This window comes from Rhinopithecus roxellana, chromosome 17 (genome assembly GCF_007565055.1).
Source record: "Rhinopithecus roxellana isolate Shanxi Qingling chromosome 17, ASM756505v1, whole genome shotgun sequence".
Lineage (NCBI taxonomy): Eukaryota > Metazoa > Chordata > Mammalia > Primates > Cercopithecidae > Rhinopithecus > Rhinopithecus roxellana.
Window position 1 is genome coordinate 79,281,428 of NC_044565.1, and position 15,354 is coordinate 79,296,781.

Here is a 15,354-nt window from a genome sequence, read left to right on the forward strand (position 1 = left end):
GTTTGAAAGAGTAACTGAAACTCCCAGAAGGCGGGAACCAATCATAAACGGCCAAATCGCCTTGTTCAAATGTCAGCCAATCCCAAACCTGTATTGCATAAAATACCCTGTGACTCTGTGCCTGTTTACTGCTGACTATATAACGCTGTCTCAAACCCAGCCGGGGGCTCTCGAACAGTTTTTAGTCAGGAGTCCAGGTTCGAACTTGTATTAAAGATCCTTGCCGTTTGGCTTTGACCTCGGATTCTGGTGGTCTTCTTTGGGGAATTAAAGGACTGGGGCACAACAGGAGAATCACTTGAACCCTGGAGGCAGAAGTTGCAGTGAGCTGAGATCGAGCTACTATACTCCAGCCTGGGCGACAGAGTGAGACTCCATCTTGAAAGGAGAAAGAAAAGAACAAAGAAGGGAGAGAGAGAGAGGGAAACAAGGAAACAAGGAAGGAAGAGAAGAGAAAAGAAGAGGAAAAAGAAAAGAAAGGAGGGAGGGAGGGAAGGAAGGAAGGAAAGAAGGAAACATGGGCAACAGGACGCCTCATTATTTTGGAATTCAAAAGGGAGTTTTTGAATTACCATTCATTTAGCAAACATTTAATCAGCACCTATTATGTACTAGGTGCTGGGACTATACTAGTGAACCCTGTTATAGGTAATTGTGAAATTACCAGTGGAGGAACAACCCATAAGAAAATGTCACCGGGTGGCCGGGCGCGGTGGCTCATGCCTGTAATCCCAGCACTTTGGGAGGCTGAGGTGGGGGATCACAAGGTCAGGAGTTCAAGACCAGCCTGGCCAATATGGTGAAACCCCGTCTCTACTAAAAATAAAAAAATTAGCTGGCTATGGTGGCAGGCGCCTGTGGTCCCTAGCTACTCGGGAGGCTGAGGCAGGAGAATCGCTTGAACCCGGGAAGCGGAGGTTGCAGTGAGCCAAGATCGCACCACTGCACTTCAGCCTGGCGACAGAGTGAGAATCTGTCTCAAAAAAAAAAAAAGAAAAGAAAAGAAAAGAAGGAAAGAAAATGTCATCAGGTGATAACTACTATGTTGAAAATTGAGGTAGTGGAAGGGGGAACAGCAAGGGCAGAGTGGGGTTTCTTGTATATGCTGGTTGTTTGAGGAAGGCTGCTCTGATAAGCTGGCATGGGAAGCAGTGCAGGATAAGGGAGGGGTTTCCCCATGCAAGTATCTGGGGGAGAAGCTTTCCAGGAAGAAGAAACAGGCAGTGCAAAGGCCTAGAGGCTGGAGGATGCTTGGCTGTGCACCAGGAACAGCAAGGAAGCTAGCATGGCCGGAGTAGGGGGTGCAGGGGACCTTGCCGGTGAGCCTTAATAAATGTTTATAGGATTCTGACGAGACAGGAAAGCTATGGGGTAGGTCTGAGCAGGGCAGAGTCTGGTTCTTTCTTAAAGGAACATTCCAGTTGCTGAGGTGTGTAGAAGAGGTAGGGGGTGGAGGTTCGGGGGTGAGGAGACGGAGTGGGAACAGGAACTGAGGCCAGGCAATTGGGAAACTACCGCAACTCTCCATGCAAGAGATTTTTAGCCAGAGATTGTTCAGCCAGTCTATGAGTATTTCAGGCCTCCGTATTTTCTGTATGTCAAGCCACTAGGCCTATTCATCTTCCACTAGACCCAGCCCCACAACTGCTGCCTAGGAAATATTCGTTACTTGCACTGATAAAAATTCTTCGCGGGAAGGAAATGGCTTTCAGCCCCCATCCCGCTCCACGATCCTTTCCCTGGATTCAGGGAGGGCCCCACACCCGGGCTGTGGGCCTCGGACTGCTCTCCCATTGCTGACCCAGCTGGGGCCAGGGGCTTCGGATCAGCGTCCGCGTCCTGAGCTGGGGACGCAGGATCGGCGGGTCCCGCCCCGGCTGGGCCCGCAGCCCCTATCCCGTGGCCCCCCAGCCCCCGCTCCCTGCGCTCCCTCGGCTGCCCCCAGCCCCGCTCACCTGCGCTGCGGCCGCCGGCAGGAGACCCGCGGCTTCGGGAGAACTGGTTCTCAGTTTCGTTTTCCCCTCGGACTCCGCCTTCCCTGCAGCAGCCCGGCCCCCTCTCGCACAAGCCCTCGTCTGCTACGGGATTGGGGTAAATTGGCGCTGGATCCAGAGTGCGCGCGAGACGCACTGGCTGGCGGCACTGGCGCAGGGGCTTGGCACCCTTGTGCAGCCCTGCGCGGCCAGGACCCCGCACCCCCAACCGCCTCCCCCCCACCCCCCCGCCCCGGGGCTCCTGGGGCAGGTGGCTCTGGCTGCATTAGGTTCTGGAATCAAGGGTTCCACTTACTCTCAACACAAATATTTGGAGAGGGGTTGGGAAGATGGGTCTTAGCAGCTCCATTTTACAATGGAGGAAATTAAGTAAATGAACTTACCTAGGGGTCCAGCGGCTCGTAAGTGGGAAAGCCAGGATTCAGTTAAAGCCCAGGCCTGTAAACACCAAAGCACTCCTCCCCACTTGCCACACCGCTGCCACCTCACTTTTACAAGGCTGGGGATGAGAGGCCTGAGGGGGTAATCTCCCTCACTCTGCTCCCGCCCATCCATTCATTCATGAGCAGACACTTGTCAGCCGCTGTAAAAGCACCTGCGGGCCAGTCCTGCTGTTAAAGAGAGCCACCTGCTCCCTACAGTACCCCAGGGAGTTTCCTATATAGTCCAACACCAGTAGTCCTCGATTTATAGAAATTCTACTCACCTGATGGACTGTGACACACTCCCAGAGTCACACAGAGTTCCACAGTCATTGGCACAGTGACTAGTGAGTATTGAGGCACAGAGGAGTTAGATTAACACAACTAGTAAGCAGCGGAGTTAGAATTATAGCCAGGAGTCTGTACTCTCAATATCTTAGCCGGAATAAGAGAGGGAGGTGGTCCCAAGACAGACCTCAAATATACATTAAATATTATGCCTAGGCCGGTGCAGTGGCTCATGCCTGTAATCCCAGAAATTTGGGAGGCCGAAGGGGGGGCAGATCACCTGAGGTCAGGAGTTCAAGACCAGCCTGGCCAACATGGCAAAACCCCATCTCTACTAAAATACACAAAAATTAGCTGGGTGTGGTGGCGGGCACCCCGTAATCCCAGCTACTCCGGAGGCTGAGGCAAGGAGAATTGCTTGAATCTGGGAGGCAGAGGTTGCAGTGAGCTGAGATCATGCCACTGCACTCCAGCCTGGGCGACAGAGTGAGACTCCATCTCAAAAAAATAAAAAAGAATATTATACCTAGGCAGGCATCTACTCCAGCCTCCTTTCTCCATTCCCCTACAACCCCGCATTGCAGGGTATCAACAACTAAAATCTACACTGTAGCTCAGGTCCTGGGCATAGCTTAAGTCCCTCAAATGTAAAGCACTGGCAGGAGGTTTAGAAGGTGGACATGAGGTAGAACCATTTTTTGTGGCATTTCCAGGTGACAAGAAAACTCTGACAGTGCTGGGTGTCCATTTGTCAGCTTTGTGGGTGTTGGGGTGGCTGTGGCAGCAGCAATGGCAGTAGCAAGGACAAGTTTTTCTGACTTTTGAGCCCCTCAACTGCCCAAGAGAGCTTAAAGAATGAAAAATGACAAGCTCAAGCATAATCAGAGGACACAAGCTTCTATGACTGCACCAGAAAACCCTCCTAGCCTCAGGGGTGATGTAAAATCTGCCTTCTCTACTGGGAAAAGATTTGGAAGGAATGATATCAGAGGGTTGGTGATGACGTCTAGGGGAGTGATATGATATGGGTGAACCTCTTGGAATGGGCAGAGTGTGAGCATATTGGGCTCCCTGAGGAGCCCAATTCCCTACCGTCTGGGCTCCCCAGGTGCAAAGCTTGGTGCTGCAGGTACCAGAATTACAACATAATTGTTTTGAGATGGAGTCTTGCTGTGTCACCCAGGCTGGAGTGCAGTGGCACGATCTTGACTCACTATGACCTCTGCCTCCAGGGCTCAAGCAATTTCCCTGCCTCAGCCTCCCAAGTAGCTGGATTACAGTCGTGTGCCACCACACCCAGCTAATTTTTGTATTTTTAGTAGAGAAGGGGTTTCACCATATTGGCCAGCCTGGTCTGGAACTCCTCACCTCAAGTGATTCCCCCTCCTCGGCCTTCCAAAGTGCCAGGATTACAGGCGTGATCCACCGTGCCCAGCCTAGAATTACAATATAAATTTAATTTGCAGCCTCATCAGGTCTCTTCTATGAACATTGAGGGCATTGACTGTGAAAGAATGAAGCCCTGGGAATTTGGGTGGATTTGAATGAATTCAAGTGCCACTGCCCTCCTAAATTCTGCTGTGTCTCCACAGGTTTCCCACCACTGTCTGATAAGGCTGGTACAGCCTATACTGAAGAGCATGAAACAGCCACCATGCAAGGAGGTGCTGATTCTCCAAATACCGTATCTCTACCTGTGCCTTCACTCCTAGAACTAGAATCAGATGCTAATGCGCTCCAAGAGGATATGGACAAGATCTGATTGAGGGGAGATGCTTTACACAACAAAAGAGCAACAGAAAGCAAGAAATAGGCATGGCAATGAGTCTAAAGATGACATGAAGAAAGTTGAAAGTTGAGGCTGAGCGGGGTGGCTCACGCTTGTAATCTCAGCACTTTAGGAGGCCAAGGCGGGCGGATCATGAAGTCAGGAGATCAAGACCATCCTGGCCAACATGGTGAAACCCCGTCTCTACTAAAAATACAAAAATTAGCTGTGTGTGGTAGCCTGTGCCTGTAATCCCAGCTACTTGGGAGGCTGAAGCAGGAGAATTGACTCCTTGAACCAGGGAGTCAAAGGTTGTAGTGAGCCAAGATCGTGCCACTGCACTCCAGCCTGGCAACAGAGCGAGAAAAAAAAAAAAGAAAAGAAAGTTGATGTACTGTCTCTAGCAGTGGGAGCGCTTAGCCAGTTTGCCCAGTTGGTTTACTATAATCTGAGCTCAGTGGCAGCTCACACTAAATAAAAATGTAATGCCAAGTAATGCAGATAAATAAATCAAAAACACTTAGGGAGTCAGGAATATTGGAGTCGATTCATCTTATGCAACCTAGTCACTTACTCCATAACCATGGCCCCCAAGAAGATCCAAAGGGCCCTCCTTCAGTGGCTTGTATGGAGCCAGTGGCTGGCAATGCAGCTGATGTTCAGAGAGTTGGAAGGAATGATATCAGAGGGTTGATGATGAGGTCTAGGGAAATGATGTGTGTGAACCACTTCAAATGGGCAGAGTGTGCATATTGGGCTCCCTTGTGAATGTTCACCAAAGGCACCCACTTCTAAAGAGGCTTTTGAGAAGCAGTTGAGCAAGAAGACTTCTGTTAGCCTTTTCCCCAGCTATACCAGTGCTTGTTCTAACAAAGAGGCTGTGATAGCAGGAATGGAGGATATGTGTGAGTTTATCCACATGGGCTTCTCAGCAAGGCCTTACTTACTACATAACTCTTTGTGATTATCAATACGGTTATTGACCTATAGTCAATCCCATAAGTCTAGCTCTTTTAATACTCACAGTGACTTTTAGATCAAAATGTATAATGGTAAAGCAACTAATCAGACACAGATAAAACAATCTTGTATGTATCAATTATTCTTAATTCTTTTTTTTACTAGCAGAGGAAAAATAATAACTATTATTCTTGCTTTTGGAAATTGTAGAGTGGTCCATATTTATGTTGTACCACATCTCTTGTGGCTCTTTCCCTCAAATGTTTCTGCTTTAGTAATTTGTCTTGCTTACTTATAAAATCTTCTTATCAATAGTCCCCACATGCACATTATTATAAAATCATCGCTATGGTCTGAATGTTTGTACCCCATAAAACTCATAAGTTAAAACCTAAACACCAATGTGATGGTATTAGGAGGTGTGGCCTTTGGGTGGTGGAACTGGTGCTCTTATAAAAGAGGCCCCAGAGATCTGCCTTGTCCCTTTCATCATACGAAATACAGCAAGAAGGCCGGGAGTGGTGGCACGTGGCTACAATTCCAGCACTTTGGGAGGCCAAGGTGGGTGGATCACTTGATGCCAGGGGCAAAACCCTGTCTCTACTAAAATACAAAAATTAGCTGGGCTTGGTGGTGCATGCCTGTAGTTCCAGCTACTCCAGAGGCTATTGCAGGAGCATTGCTTGAACCTGGGAGGCGTTGTAGTGAGCTGAGATCATGCCACTGTACTTCAGCCTGGGTGACAGAGCAAGACTCTGTCTAAAAAAGAAAGAAAGAAAGAGAGAAAGAAAGAAAAAGAAAGAAAGAAAGAAAGAAAGAAAGAAAGAAAGAAAGAAAGAAGAAAGAAGAAAGAAAGAAGAGAGAGAGAGGGAGAGAGAGAGAGGGAGGGAGGGAGGGAGGGAGGAAGGAAGGAAGGAAGGAAGGAAGGAAGGAAGGAAGGAAGGAAGGAAGGAAGGAAGGAAGGAAGGAAGGAAAGAAGGAAGGAAAGAAAAAAAGAAAAAAAAAAGTCAAGCCCAGAGTCATCAAGGGCTTACAAGACACTATATTTCTTGGACCCTGGACCCTGGTTGCCACTCTAAGCTTGTCTCTTGTTTCTCTGCCCCTCTTTCATTCTCCTCTAGTTACATTGTCCTCCTTGTGATTTTTCAAGAATGCCAGGTATACTACTGTCTCAGTGCCTTTGTACTTGCTCTTCCTTTTGCCTGGAACCTTGTCCTTCAGATACCTGCAAAACTCACAGATCTTGTTGAAACATCACTTGCCCATGAAGCCCCCTGACTACACTATTTAAGTTCCAATCATTACTCTCACCCTGTCGTCACTCCCTATCCCCCTCATTCTGTTCTATTTCCCCTCCATGACACTTATAGCCTTTTATTATATAATACCACTTATTGATTCACTGTCTTTGTTGTCTCCTTCCTCGAACATGTAAGGTCACATGGACAGGGATGACTGTTTTATTCACTAATTATTTCATTGTCTGGAATAGATCTGGGCCAAAACTGGGCTGCTGCCTGTTTTTGTAAATAATGCTTTATTAGTGCACAACCACATTCATTCATTTATATATTGTCTATGGCTGCTTTGACACTAAAATGAGTTGTGTTGAGTCATTGTGACAGAAACTGCATGACCAGTAAAATTGAAAATATTTACTATCTGATCCCTCACAAAAAATGTTTGCTGATCCTTGTTCTAGAATGATGACTGGCCATGGAGGAGGAGTGGAACTGGCAAGGACACTGAGAGGCAGGAAGCTAATAGGGAAACAAGGAGACGTGGAATCCTACAAGCCAAGTGAAAAAATACCTTTTTCTGGGAGGAAAGCGTAATCCACTATGTGAAATGCTGCTTAACAAACGCTTGTTGAATGAATACTGGGAGACAGATGAAGGCCCCAGTGTTCCTCTCCCTGATGCTATTCCTCTTCCTCTTCTCAGCAGAGATAATCACTCATTTAAGTTATTCACATTTGTGACTTAAAGGGTATTACCTCTGTATGCATTTGTTTTAAAAAATAAAATCTTTCTATGTTTTAAACTTGGTTTTTGTATTTTTTTTTCTGAAAGAGGTAAAATACACATACCATAAAATTCACCATTTTAACATTTTTGTTTTTTGAGACAGAGTTTTGCTATTGCAGAGTTTGCTATTGTCACTCAGGCTGGAGTGTGGTGGCACAATCTCTGGAGTTTCACCCCAGAAAGAAACCTCATATCCATTAAGTAATTCTTATGTATTTTAAGACCTATTTACTTTACCATGGTCAGCCTGGGGATCAAAAATAATCATAATAAATGAAATTAAAATTAAAAAAGGTATTTACTTAATACACATAGCTCTAATTCATAAATCTCGGCTCACTCCAACCTCCACTTCCTAGGTTCAAGCAATTCTCCTGCCTCAACCTCCCAAGTAGCTGGGATTACAGGTGCCCACCACCACGCCTGGTTAATTTTTCATATTTTTAGTAGAGATGGGGTTTCACCATACTGGGCAGGCTGGTCTCGAATACTCCTGACCTCAGGTGATTGGCCCACCTCAGCCTCCCAAAGTGCTGAGATTATAGGTGTGAGCCACCACACCCAGCCTAGCCCTTTTAAAGCATATGATTCAGGGGGACTTAGTACATTCACAATATTGTGCAACCATAACCACTATGTAGTTTCAAAACATTTCATCACCCCAGAAAGAAACCTCATATCCATTAAGTAATTCTTATGTGTTTTAAGACTTATTTACTTTACCATGGTCAAACTGGGGATCAAAAATAATCATAATAAATAAAATTAAAATTAAAAAAGGTATTTACTTAATACACATAGCCCTAGTTCATTTATTTTAACTGCTGAATATTTATTTCTATTAATATTTCAAAATTTTCTTATCCATTCTTCTCAGTTTTGTTTTTAAGTTTCTTACTATTTACAAACAATGCTGCAATGAAGATTTCCCTTCATGTTGCCTTATGCAAATAAGGAAGAGTTTCTCTTAGATATATGCCCAGGAATGTAATTGCTGGATTGTGAAGTACATGCACAAATAACTTTACCAAATTTATTTCCAAAATGTACAGGAGTATACTTCTATTTCTTCTCTCTTATCCTTTGTCTCATTGTTATCATAGATTTACTTCTATATATAAGCCCCAAAATACATTGTTATTACTTTTGCTTTGAATAGATAATTATCTTTTAAAGAGATTTTAAAGACAGATTTTTTTTTAGACAGAGTTTCACTCTGTTACCCAGGCTGGAGTGTGGAGTGCACTGGCACGGCAATCTTGGCTTACTGCAAACTCCAACCCCTGGGCTCAAGTGATTCTCTTGCCTGAGCCTCCTGAGTAGCTGGGATTACAGGTGCCCACCACCACACCTGTCCAATTTTTGTATTTTTAGTAGAGACAGGATTTCACCATGTTAGTCAGGCTGGTCTCAAACTCCTGACCTCAGATGATCCACCGGCCTTGGCCTCCCAGAGTGCTGAGATTACAGGCATGAGTCACCATGCCTGGCCATGGGGAAATATGTTTTATATATACCCACACATTTGCCATTTTTGGTGCTCTTCATTCCTCTGTGTAGACCCAGATTTCCATCTGGCATCATTTTCCTTCTGTCTAAAGAACTTCTAGTATTTCCATAGTACATATCTGTTGGAAATTATTTTTTTCAGGCTTTATTTGACAGAAAAAGTATTTATCTTCTTTTCTGAGAGATATTTTTGCCTGATATCAAATTCTAGGTTGACAAAGATTTTCTTTCAGTGTTTCAAAGATATTACTCCATTGCCTTCTATCTTGCATAGTTTCTGATGAGAAGTCTGTCGTATTTCTTACGTGTTTCTTTATATGTAACATCTTTTTCTTTAGCTGCCTCAAAGATTCCTCTTTGTCACTGGTGTTCAGCAATTGCATTAGGACGTGTTTTGATGCCATTTCATTATGTTTATTCAGCTTGGGGTTTGTTGACCTTCTTGAATCTGCAGATTTATAGTTATTTGAATTTGAACAATTTCAGTCATCATTATTTCCATTTTTTTCTGTACCTCTTTCCTTTTCCTGATATTCCAATTACATGTAAATTTGCTTGATATTGTCCCATAAGTTACTGAAGCTCTGCTTATGTTTTTCTGTAGTCTTTTTTTCCTGTGTTCATTTAGAATAGTTTCTATTGCTATGCCTTCAAGTTCCCTGGTGTTTTCTTCCTCTCCATCTAATCTACTGTTCTGGGAAACCTACCCAATGCCCTGGGTATTAGTCTCTCCACTTTGACTGGTGGGAACATGAACTATTTCCACCTCCGGATGAAGTCCAGGAAAATTCTTTGACTCACTGCTTTCCAGCAAGTCTTTCCTTGTCTTGATGGAAATTTACACTGTCTTTGTAAAGTTTTATTCCATGCATATGGATATCTGCACTCAGTTAAAGATTAGAAAGATTCCCTCTGCAGATCTTTGAGGTTCTTGCTATGTTAAATTTTTAACATACAGTGCTCTTTTCCCCAGCAATCTGCTCTGAAAATCTAGCCTCTTCAGCCTGCCTGACTCCCAATATCCAACTCCAATTTTATGAGACTTTTGTATGAGGTTCCCTTTCCCTGTGCTGCAGCTTGGAAACTGCCTACAGGTAGCACGCTCAGGAAGGTGTAGGGATCAACTCACTTGTTTACTCCTTCTCAGAGATCCCAGTATTACTCTGACTGTTGTTCAATTTTCCTAATTACTACATTTTTTCTCATTATCTATTTATTTGCCATTTGGATGTCCTCTTCTATAAATTACCTGTCTATATCCTTTACACTGTTTTTTTTTTTTAAGAGACAAGGTCTTTGTTGCCCAGGCTGGAGTACAGTGACACAATCATGGCTCACTGCAGCCTCAACCTCCTGGGCACATGCAATTCTCCTTGCCTCAGTTTCCTGAGTAGCTGGTACTATAGGCACACACCACCATGCCTGGTTAATTTTTTCTTTGGTAGAGATGAGGTCTTGCTATGTTTCTCCAGCTAGTCTTGAGCTCCTGGCCTTAAGTGATTCTCCCTCCTCAGCCTCCCAAAGCACTGAGATTACAGGCATAAGCCACAGCACCTGGCTACATTTTTTTTTTTTTCCTACTAGGCTATATTTTATTTCATCTATTGATATTAGTTGTTCTTTATATACTCTAGATATTAGCTTTTTATTTAGTATTTTCTCCCCTCTCTCCCTCCCCTCCTTCCTTTCTGTCTCTCTTTCTCTCTTCCTTCCTTCCTTCCTCTTTCCCTCCCTCCCTTCCTCCCTCCCTCCCTCTCTCTTCTTTCTTTCTTTCTTTCTTTCTTTCTTTCTTTCTTTCTTTCTTTCTTTCTTTCTTTCTTTCTTTTCTGCTTTATTCTTTCTCTCTCTTTCCTTCCTTCCTTCCTCCCTTCTTTTCTTTTCTTTTCTCTCCTTCCTTTCTTCCTTTCTTTCTTCCTTCCTTCCTTCCTTCTTTCCTTCCTTCCTTCCTTCCTTCCTTTCCTCCTTCCTTTTTTTTTTTTTGACAAAGTCTCGCTCTGTTGCCCAGGCTGGAGTGCAGTGGCATGATCTCAGCTCACTGCAACTTCTGCCTCCGGGGTTTAAACCATTTTCCTGCCTCAGTCTCCCCAGTAACTAGAATTACAGGTGCGCACCACCACACCCTGCTAATTTTTGCATTTTTAGTAGAGATGAGGTTTCCCCATGTTGGCCAGGCTGGTCTTGAACTCCTGACCTCAAGTGATCTGCCTGCCTCAGCCTCTCAAAGTGCTGGGATACAGGCATCAGCCACCTCGCCCAGCCAGTATTCTTTCTTTCTAGAACATTTTCTGTCTTCTCTTGTTAGTTCCACATGACTACTTGAGTCTCTGCGGTAGAAAAAGTCTTGATGGGCCAGGCATCATGGCTCATGTCTGTAATCCCAACACTTTGGGAGGCCAAAGCAACTGGATCACCTGAGGTCAGGAGTTCAAGACCATCCTGGCCAATATGGGGGAAACCCTGCCTCTACTAAAAATACAAAACCTAGCCGGGCGTGGTGGTGCGTGCCTGTAATCCCAGCTACTCAGGAGGTTGAGGCAGGATAATTGTTTGAACCTGAGAGGTGGAGGTTGCAGTGAGCCGAGATTGTGCCACTGCACCCCATCCTGGGTGACACGGTGAGACTTTGTCTCAAAAAACAAAAAAAAGAGAGAAGAAAAAGAAAAAGTCTTTATGGTAAAATAACACAATCTCTTACCTTTAGCTTTGAATTAAAGATCATATTAAGTAGAAATATAAGGTCCCTTGAGAAGGGGCCTTCCTAAGGCCTACTGCAATGGCATACATGGAGCAGATGAGCAATGCATTTTTCTTGAACCAAATTAGAATGGAATTTATTGCAGAGTTGGAATTAACTCTCCCCCAACATTAAGTCTGAGATAGCCACCCCAAGTGTTTTGATCCATAGTAAGAAAGGAGTTATATTATGACGAAAGTACAGAAAATTGTGCATCATTTGGAGGCCTGTGTCATCTATGGCCAAACACAGCTCTAGGTATGTATCTGATAGTATCTGTATACCCTCTTACGTGAACCTAGAGCACAAAATAAGTTAAAACTCCAGTGCAATGTATTAATAATAGAGTCCCTTTGAGACAGCTAAAATACCCTTTCTTGAAAAAGTTAACAAACTTTTATTTGTGCTCAAAAATTTCTGATGTTACCATTATTATTAAATTGTATTATTATTTTGTTTTGTTTTATTTAGATTTCAATATTGTTTAATTATCATTATTTGATTATTTGATTGAGTTATTTAATTATTTAAACTTAATTATTATTAAGGAAAATAAATCTAGGCCTGCTGAATTGACTGGAATCAACCCTAGCAATATGATTCATACTTCAACTTTGCTCCGAGGGGGGTGCCTGCTAAGCACTCTTTGAATTTTTCATCCATTTCCTGGTTCTGAGTTTCACTGAACAAGTTTTTCCAATCACCAACTTCACCTACAACACACAAAAAAACAGTAGACCCAGATATCTGTTAGAATATTTCTTCATGCTTTTACCATTTTCAGTGCAATATTTCACTCTGATATGTTAAAATGGACACATGGAAAAAGTTTTACACTCTTTGTTTAGTTTTTTCAGATGGTGTCTTGCTCTGTTGCCCAGGCTGGAGCGCCCTGGTGCGATCTCGGCTCACTGCAACCTCTGCCTTCTGGGTTCAAGCAATTCTCCCTGCCTTAGCCTACTAAGTAGCTGGGATTACAGGCACCCGCCACCACACCCGGCTAATTTTGTATTTTTAGTAGAGATGGGGTTTTGCTATGTTGGCCAGGCTTGTCTCGAACTCCTGGCCCCAGGTGATCCGCCCGCCTCGGCCTCCCAAAGTGCTGGCATTACAGGCGTGAGCTACTGCGCCCAGTCAAAAGTTTTACACTCTTAAAACCTAACGTGATTTCTGTGGTAAAGTTAACAATATCCATTGGGACTCCACCATCTGCGGTGTGGGAGGTGACATGTTTTCTTTACATCACTAGGGGGAGCCCATCAGCCTCAATGATCCCTTAACCTTACTCCTCTCCAAACACCTAGAACTTAAAATTCCACTTTTTGAGAAATGATATTTTTCTCTCTAAAGTCTCTTAAAGACTTTAAATACCCTTTGAAAGTTAACATTTTATAGCAAGTTTTCGTTAAGACCTCAGATACTGATAATTTTGCAAAAATGTATTATTTTGCCTGAGTTTGGGATGTTTGTTCTTATTGGCTGTTACCAGTAAAGAAAGTTACTTTTTTCTTAATGATCTTTTGATCATTTAGGTTGAAGTTGTAAGTTCCATATTTCACTATGTTGGCTAGGCTGGTCTTGAACTCCTGACCTCATGATCCACCCACCTCGGCCTCCCAAAGTGCTGGGATTACAGGCATGAGCCACTGTGCCCAGCCTCAGAACTTCAGTGTTTTTTACAATAAAATTTAAGCCCAAAAAAATGTTTAATATATGATAGATGCCTGCTGTTAGCTGTTGTTGTCCTTGCTGGTATATGTGCTACCTCTACATCTCATTATTTCATCATATACTCAGTGAAAAATTACACTGGCAATCCTTAAGCTATATTATCACACATTTCCACAAGAACTTAGAATACTTTAATGAAATATAGTAAATATCATCCATGTCAGAGAGAGCTAATTGCCTCTCCCATAGTCATTTTCTTCCTCTTCCTTATTGACAAAACCCTGATTTTAACTGTGTAGTAATATGCCTGGCTTAAAAAAGTCACATTTCCCAGCCACCACTGCAAGGAAAGTGGCCAATGAAATGTAAGAAGTCATTGGCCAGGCATGGTGGCTCAGACCTGTAATCCCAGCACATTGGGAGGCCGAGATAGGTGGATCACCTGAGGTCAGGAGTTCGAGACCAGCCTGCCCAACATGGTGAAACGCCATCTCTACTAAAAATACAATAATTATCTGGGCATGGTAATGGGTGGCTATAATCCCAGCTACTCAGGAGGCTGAGGCAGGAGAATCAATTGAACCCGGGAGGCGGAGGTTGCCATGAGCTGAGGTTGCGCTACTACACTTCAGCCTGGGTGACAGAGCAAGACTCTGTCTCAGAAAAAAAAGAAAAAGAGAGAGAGAAAGAAAGGAGTCATTGGCCAGGTGCGGTGGCTCACACCTGTAATCCAGCACTTTGGGAGAGGAGTTTGAGACCAGCCTGGCCAATATGGCAAAACCCTGTCTCTACTAAAAATACAAAAAAATTAGCCAGGCATGACAGTGCACACAAGAATCTCATGAACCCAGGAGGCAGACGTTGTAGTGAGCCAAGATTGTGCCACTGCATTCCAGCCTGGGCAACACAGCAAGATTCTGTCTCAAAAAAAAAAAAAAAAGTCACTGATGGGGCTTCCAGAAAAGTTATTTAAAGGGGGCTTGCTCAACTAATATGATTCTGCCTCTTGCCCACTCACTTTCTCCTATCTGAATTTGAACATAATAGTTGAACTTCAGCTGCTATCTTGTTTTCAGAAGGTCATCATCAGAAAGGACTCTCAACCACAGAAAGGATCCTAAAAGACGGTATGGGGCAGCCAGGCACGGTGGCTCATGCCTGTAATCCCAGCACTTTGGGAGGCCAAGGCAGGCGAATCACAAGGTCAGATCAAGACCATCCTGGCCAACATGGTAAAATCCCGTTTTTACTAAAAATACAAAAAAAAAATTAACTGGGTGTGGTGGCGGGCGCCTGTTAGTGCCAGCTACTCGGGAGGCTGAGGTAGGAGAATCGCTTGAATCCGGGAGGCGGAAGTCACAGTTAGCCAAGATCGAGCCACTGCACTCCAGCCTGGGCGACAGAGCGAGACTCCATCTCAAAACAAAGAAATAAATAAAAAAAGATGGTATGGGGCTGCCAGTTACAGCTCTGGAGAGCCTGTGCCCAGACCTCTTATTGAGGCAGAGAAAAATAAAACCCTATCCTACTTAAGATAAAGTTATTTGGATTACCTGTTGTGTGCATAGTCAGTCCCTAACTGATACAATCTCAGAAACCAGTGCAATTTTACCTTTGCAGAAAAGGAATGGGCCGACAGCACCGTGTGTGTCCTGAGACTTTGCACGCATTGCTTGGAAGGTGCTCTGGACTGAGATAGTTTGAATTTGCTCCCCAGTTAGAAAGAATCCCAAGAACTCAGCAATCTGTTTTATTCCAACAGCCAGATTCTGTAAAAAAAAAAAAAAATTCTTAAAGATAAACTTCTGGCCAGCCGCGGTGGCTCAAGCCTGTAATGCCAGCACTTTGGGAGGCCGAGACGGGTGGATCACGAGGTCAGGAGATTGAGACCATCCTGGCTAACACGGTGAAACCCCTGTCTCTACTAAAAAATACAAAAAACTAGCCGGGCGAGGTGGCGGGCGCCTGTAGTCCCAGCTAC

At 44.2% G+C, this 15,354-nt stretch overlaps 2 protein-coding genes and 1 long non-coding RNA gene across 5 annotated transcripts in view; 1 reads left to right on the forward strand and 2 right to left on the reverse strand.

The window, feature by feature from the left end:
* EIF2AK2 (eukaryotic translation initiation factor 2 alpha kinase 2) overlaps positions 1–2,092 on the reverse strand; it is a 63,559-nt gene extending 61,467 nt beyond the window's left edge. For both annotated transcript variants that reach the window (XM_030921646.1, XM_010373136.2), the window contains exon 1: positions 1,956–2,092. The gene's annotated coding sequence lies outside the window, so the exon portion shown is untranslated. The remainder of the gene's footprint in view (positions 1–1,955) is intronic.
* Positions 1,214–7,358, forward strand: LOC115894339. Its single transcript, XR_004054447.1, has 3 exons — positions 1,214–1,319; positions 4,297–4,368; positions 7,135–7,358. It is a non-coding gene; the product is annotated as an uncharacterized LOC115894339 (long non-coding RNA).
* A 4,932-nt stretch (positions 7,359–12,290) lies between these two features.
* SULT6B1 (sulfotransferase family 6B member 1) overlaps positions 12,291–15,354 on the reverse strand; it is a 31,067-nt gene continuing 28,003 nt past the window's right edge. For both annotated transcript variants that reach the window (XM_030921229.1, XM_030921228.1), the window contains 2 exons: positions 14,986–15,142; positions 12,291–12,415 (listed from right to left, as the gene is read on the reverse strand). In XM_030921229.1, coding sequence (XP_030777089.1) covers positions 12,291–12,415; positions 14,986–15,142 — 282 coding nt within the window. The remainder of the gene's footprint in view (positions 12,416–14,985; positions 15,143–15,354) is intronic.